Source organism: Erinaceus europaeus, chromosome 3, assembly GCF_950295315.1.
Source record: "Erinaceus europaeus chromosome 3, mEriEur2.1, whole genome shotgun sequence".
In the NCBI taxonomy this organism is placed as follows: domain Eukaryota; kingdom Metazoa; phylum Chordata; class Mammalia; order Eulipotyphla; family Erinaceidae; genus Erinaceus; species Erinaceus europaeus.
In genome coordinates this window covers 76833101-76839970 of record NC_080164.1, presented here as the reverse complement: position 1 = coordinate 76839970, position 6870 = coordinate 76833101, and the positions used below count along the sequence as shown (strand labels likewise).

Below are 6870 nucleotides of genomic sequence, written 5' to 3'. Positions count from 1 at the left end.
TCAGAGCCCAAACATAGAAGCAGCCTAGTTGTCCAACAACAGATGAGTGGCTGAGTAAGTTGTGGTATATATACACTATGGAATATTGCTCAGCTATGAAGAATGATGAATTCATCTTCACTTCTTCTTGGATAGAGCTTGAAGGAATCAGGTTAAGTAAGATAAGCCAGAAGGATAATGATGAATATAGGATAACCTTACTTATGGATTAAGAACTTAAGAAAAGAGAACAGCAAGGGGAAACATAGTAAAACTCCAACTAGTTTATTTATTGTGCCAAAGCAAGGGACTTAGGAGAAGGATGGAATGGAAGGAGTTGGGGGAGGGTAGTCTGAGGTCCTGGGCAAGATGGTGGAAAAGAAGCTAAGATGGAAGGTGAGAGTGTTTTATAGGCACACCTATCACTGTGAGATGCAAAATCATACCCATGTGTCAACAACTGCACTGTAAACCACTAACCCTCCAACAAAAAACATATCATACTAATCTGGGAGTTGGGCGGGTAGCAAAGTGGGTTAAGTGCACGTGGCACAAAGCTCAAGGATGGGCATAAGGATTCCGGTGGAGCCCCCGGCTCCCCACCTGCAGAGGAGTCGCTTCACAAGTGGTGAAGCAGGTCTGCAGGTGTCTATCTTTCTCTCTCCCTCTCTGTCTTCCCCTACTCTCTCCATTTCTCTCTGTCCTATCCAACAACAACGGCTTCAATAACAATAACAACAACTACAACAATAAAACAACAAGGTCAGCAAAAGGAAATAAATAAAATCATACTAATCCAACTTGCCAATATAAAGGATTCCTACCATGGACTCTTTTCTAAATATTGTCATTTATTTATTACTGGGTAGAGACAGAGAGAAATTGTGGGGAAGGTAGAGAGGGAGAGAGACAGAGACAGAGCTGCAGCTCTGCTTCACCACTCATGAAGCCTCCCCCTACAGGTGGGGACCCTACTATGGACTCTTTGGTGAAGCAAACAGGTTAGCTTTTCATTTACTATCTGTTCTATCTGTTCTACTGGTACCATAATCTCATACTCTTTGTTCATACTCAAATCAGACACAAAGAGTGGGGGAAACAGTATAATGGTCATGCCAACAGACTCTTAATGCCTGAGGCTCCGAGGTTATGGGATTAACTTCCAATACTCTGGCAATACTATAATTCAGAACTGAGCAGTGCTTTGGTATAAAAACAAACAAACAAACAAACAAACAAGCAAAACAAAGCAGATACCAAGCTTCATCAGTTGAGTTCAGCCACAGGAGGCTGATTGACCTATAGTTTCAGATACCAGTTTACAAATGGAAATGACTCCAATCTAGGTACCAAGGTAAAGAACACCATCTACTTACTGCCACACCTGTGCATAAAGACATCATATTTCAGGACTTGCTGTCATGAACCTTCTGAATCAGAACTGAGTAAATAGGCACACTGTAGGGGCTTTCAGAACTATCAAGCCCCCTCAACCCTCTGTTCTGGTTAGTGTTCATTACCCAAGGAAATGCATACGCTGTATTGTTTACTCTCAGTCCTGTGTTTGCCCATTTATCTTTTAGACCAAATCACTCTATTCATCTCTCAAATTCACACTTTTTACAATCACAGGGGATAAGCCCAGGAAGAATCTGAAAGTACTTCAGGCAGACTTGTAAAGGAACACTGAAATAGTTCACTGTTTATTAGTACTGTTAGGCTGAGCTAATTGAATTCAAATTTTATACCTTTTTGATCTTTATTATTTATTTTCTCTCTGAAGTTTTGACTTTTGATACTTTGCTACCAGGGAAGTGTGCATTTTTAATAGGCAATGGGACTAAAATTATGTGAAGTATTAATTTTATAAAGAGTATCAATGGCTTTTCCAGTATGAAAGAATGTATCTCTCTCTCCTTCTGTAAGGCAGAAGGCAGAGAGAGAGAGTGAAAGAGATCACAGCACTGAAGCTTAGTTCAGCATGGTAGGAATGAGGTTTGAACCTGGGTTGCCACATGGAAAAGAAAGATATTTCTCATATAGACAAGTTTTTTTTATGTATTTTTGGTAGGGTTCAAACTTGTATTAACACACTTTGTGATTGGTGACAGTGGGACTGAGAGGGAGAGGCCTAGGCCATCACTCTAAGATATGCAAAGCTAGAGAGTGGGAGGGGAAGATAGAGAGGGGGAGAGAAAGATAGACACCTGCAGACCTGCTTCACTGCCTGTGAAGCAACTCCCCTGCAGGTGGGGAACCAGGGGCTCGAACTGGGATCCTTACGCTGGTCCTTGCGCTTTGTGCCACATGCGCTTAACCCGCTGAGTTACTGCCCGACTCTCTACATGTCACTTTTAAAAAAATATTATATTTATTTATTAATGAGAAAGATAGGAGAAGAGACAGAACCAGACTGGAATATGTGGTATATATATCACTCTGGTATATGTACTTCTGGGGATTGAATTCAGGACCTCATGCTTGTGAGTCCAATACTTTGTCCGTTGCACTACCTCCCAGGCTGGAACTTGCATTTTTTCGGAAAGAACACATATAGGAAGTTTTAATAGGTATATTTGGTAATTCCATTGTCTGATGTTTAATAACTGACATCTCTCATTTTTTATAGTGGCTTTTGTTGCTTAGAGAGTTCTGCTGGTGGGAATGTAGATTGATCTAACATCTATGGAAACCAATTTGGATATTCCTCAGAACACTGAAAATGGACCTACCCTATGATCTGACAATTAATCTTCTAGGAATGTACTCAAAAACACATATGCAAAGTATGTACACCCATGCCCATAGCAGCACAGTTTATAATAGCTCAAACTTGGAAATAATCCAGATGTTCAATGACAGATGAGTTGCTAGGAAAGCTGTAGTATATATACATGATGGAGTACTACTCAGCTGTAAAAATGATGACATTATTTTCCTTTTCCTCATTTTGTGTGAAACTTAAAGGAATCATGTTAATGCAGATACATCAGAAGGAGAAGAACAAATACAGGGTGATCTCACTTATAGATGGCACTTAGGAAGTGAGGTAAGAAAGGGGAAACATAGGTTGAAACTTGAACTGGGTGTAGTATATTGCAGAAAAGCAAAAGACAGGGAGAGGTATAGAGGGCAGTGAGGTTCTAGTGCATGATGATAAGGAAAGATTTAAGTTGGCCACCTATGTCCAGTGGAAAAGCTATTACAGAAGCCATATCCTTCCACCTTCTGCACCCCCAAAAGGATTTTGGTCCATACTCCTAGTGGGAGAAAAATGATGCGAAAGATGACCAGAGTGCTCTGAGCTCCAACTCCAACAGGACCTGGAGATAGAAGAGGAAAAAAGGAAGGACATTCAGAAGTAGTAGTAGGTGTAGGTGTGACTTGGAAAGGAAGAGAAGATGGGACCATGCGAAGAAATGTGCACATATATATAAATATAGACATACAATTGTAGAAATAATAGTTAACCCACATCTGGAACCTTGGGAGAACAGGTGTAGCTTCCAAAGGAGGGAGTGGGGGGAGGGGAGATACAGGACTCTGGTGGTGGGAACAGTGTGGAATTATACCCCTGTTATCTTATAATTTTGGAAATCAATATTAAATCACTAATAAAATTGAAATAAAAATTTGAAAAAAGATTTAAGTTGGAGGGAGTACTGTGTAGATACTTGTCATGGGGACATGACATGTGCCAGTAACTGTTCAGTAGACTATTAATTCCCCCAATACAATGATTTGTGAAAGGAAGAAAAAAAAAGAAGTAAGGAGGAAAGGAAATAGAAAGAAAAGGCAGTATTTTTCAAAGCTGATTTCTTGAAATTCTGTTCATGTTTATTTAACCTTACTGGCAAGAGACACAAAAAAAGGGGAGGAGGTGTTAGCCTGAGCATATGGATCCCCAGTAGAAAATGGAACAGAAATACGGAAGCAAAATTTCTAACAAGCTATGTTTATGGTTTAACTGGTGAGTCTGTCTTGATTTTAAAACCAACCTCTACTAGAGGATTTGCTGTATTGAGCAGAATATGGCTAAAGAAATATTTAGATTTCTACTCTCTTACACCAAGAAAGAGCAGATGGTTGAGCCAGGAGTATTTAGCTCTATGCTCCCTGACTGGGGCCCATTAAGAGGTAATTTAGTAAGAGTTAAGTCTTTAATTCACAGTAAAATAAAGTCATGCTAAGTAATGTGTGTTTCTTCATCGCTTTTGTGGAACATTTTAAGAAAATTGGGGAAAGTAGCTGGGGGAGATAGAATAATGATTATGCAAAAGACTTTCATGTCTGAGACACCAGAGGTCCCAGGTTTAAGCCCCTATACTACCATAAGCCAGGATTGAGCTGTGCTCTGGTTAAAAATGGGGGGAAGTATGAAACATACCTAAAAGAGACTTATTAGCTTATTTTCACCCCAAGAATACCTAATTTCATCTGCTTTATTCCTATCTTTGGGTTCCTGTTCAAAAACAGTTTGCCCTGCTTTATATCGTAATGCCTTTTAGCCACCAAGTTGTAGATGCTACTAGGATTCCATCATGACCTCCCTGGGCTGATAACCTCACCAATATGACCCAAAATCTCACCTCTCCAGAGCCCTACCCCACTAGGGAAAGATAGAAACAGGCTGGGGGTATGGATTGACCTTCCAGTGCCCATGACCAGCAGAGAAGCAATTACACAAGGCAGAATGCCCACCTTCTGTAACCTAAAAGGAATTTTGGTCCATATTCCCAGAGGGATAAAGAATTTGAAAACTTCCAATGGAGGGAATGGGATGTGGAACTCTGATGTTGGAAACTGTATGGAATCATACCCCTATTATCTTTCAACCTTGTAAATCAATATTAAATCAATAATAACAAAAGTTGGGAAAGAGACAAGAACACAGGAGGACTCTGCTAGGCAGCTGTTTTTCTTTGAGATTTTTCGGTTCTATGGCTATTTCTTTAAAACGGCAGGATAGTAGGGATTGAGTGGTGGTGCACTTGGTTGAATATACATGTTACCTTGAGGATGGATCCTAGTTCAAGCACCTGATCCCTACCTGCAGTGAGGAATCTTCACAAGTGGCAAAGCAATGCTTCAGGTGTCTCTTTTTCTCCATCTCTGTCTTCCCTTTGCTCTCAATTTTTCTTTGACCTATCAAGTAAAAAAAGAAAGAAGGGAAAAAAAAGGGAAACATGGCCACCAGAAGTGGTAGTTTCTTTGTAGAGGCCCCAAGTCCCAGCAATAACCCTGGTGGGAGAAAAAAACAAAAAAGAGAGATGGTTTTCCCAACTCACTTTCCCCTGTGCAGGTAAACTTCTTAAAAGGGAGAGAGTTTTGGGGAAAATGGAATTCTGGGTTGTCTACAACTAGAAACTACAACTACAGAGGGAGCAGAACTGTCAACACTGATTTATTTGGTGGATAAAAGCAGGCACCATTACATTAGTTCCTGCAGAAAGTTGGTGAAAGGTTGGACTGTAAATGTGTGGTATCACATTCTTTGATCTTTGTTGGATGTGAGGGTAGCTAGCATTATTCAGTCAGTAGTTTTATTTCAGCAAGTTACTGTAGAATGAAAGAATTTAAATGCTACATGGTTAATAACTACTCACAGGCCTTAACAGAGATCCCATAGCTGTACCAGGCAATGTACAAAAATGGTACAAAAAGTACCAGGCAATGTACAAAAGTATACAGTGTCTCCTTCTTTTCTTTGTAGAAAAGAAGGAGAGAGAGAGAGAGAGAGAGAGAGTAAAAGGGAGAGAGAGAGAGAGAGAGAGAGCGAGAGAAGAGGGAGAGGGAGAGAGGGAGAGAGAGAAAGAGAGAAAGAGCGAGCGAGCGAGCGAGAGAAATAGGAAAAGAAAGGGAAAGAAAGGGAAAGGAAAAAAAGAGAGAAAGCTAAAAGAAGGAAAAGGTCATTTTGCTTCTCTGAGCCAATATTTTAAGCAATCATACATTTTCTTCTGAACCTGACTTTTTGCTAAGAATAAATGTGAGATGACTGTAGGGCAAAGCACTGTAAAGCAAATACGGTTCCCTGATTTTCTTAAAGTGACATCATTAACGGTGACACATTGGTGTCTCTGTCTGCACATCCATTAACCACTCATCCGGGTCATGAGGCAATTTCCTTTGTCTTTCATTGTTTAGTTTATATGACCACCTCACTCAGAAGCTCCTGGAGACCATTTACTTCTGGAATTCATAAGCGCTGGATGTTTGAAGGCTTCTTGTAAATAGCAGTGCTGTAGAAGAAGGGGCAGGGATTCTGGTTTCAATCATTTATGCTTTCTTGGATAGAACTAGGTTTCCTACCCAGGAACATATGGGAATGACCTCACCCACTCTGGGCTGAAATTCAAGTTCAGGAACTTTTTGTAGTCTGGCATTGTTTTAATATGCATTGGACAAGGGAATGATTTTGATAGCCTCATTTGCTTGATGGTTTGCTCAGTATTTGACTGAGTTCCTTACTGTTCTTTTTAAATGCATATATTTTTAATGATCTAGATACACAGAGAAAGGTAGATAGAAAGGGGAAGAGATGGAGACAGAGAGAAGAGCATCCATTCAGCTCTGGCTTATGGTGATGCCAGAGATTGAACTTGGGACTTTAGAGCCTCTGGGATGAGTCTTTTTGCATAACAGTTATGCTGTCTCCCCTGTCCCCCTTACTGTTTTTTTAATCTTGTTTTTAAATATTTATTTATTTATTTCCTTTTTGTTGCCTTTGTTGTTTTTATTGTTGTTGTAGTTATTATTGCTGTTGATGTCGTCGTTGTTGAATAGGACAGAGAGAAATCAAGAGAGGAGGGGAAGACAGAGAGGAGGAGAGAAAGATAGGCACCTGCAGACCTGCTTCACCGCCTGTGAAGTGACTCCTTTGCAGGTGGGGAG

At 40.3% G+C, this 6870-nt stretch overlaps 1 protein-coding gene across 1 annotated transcript in view; it reads left to right on the top strand.

Annotated features, from left to right (window-relative positions):
* The first annotated feature begins 348 nt into the window (after positions 1-348).
* Positions 349-6870, top strand: part of EVA1A (eva-1 homolog A, regulator of programmed cell death) — a 74024-nt gene continuing 67502 nt past the window's right edge. The window contains exons 1-3 of the mRNA XM_016194381.2: positions 349-375; positions 1563-1654; positions 2947-3028. Coding sequence (XP_016049867.2) covers positions 349-375; positions 1563-1654; positions 2947-3028 — 201 coding nt within the window. The remainder of the gene's footprint in view (positions 376-1562; positions 1655-2946; positions 3029-6870) is intronic.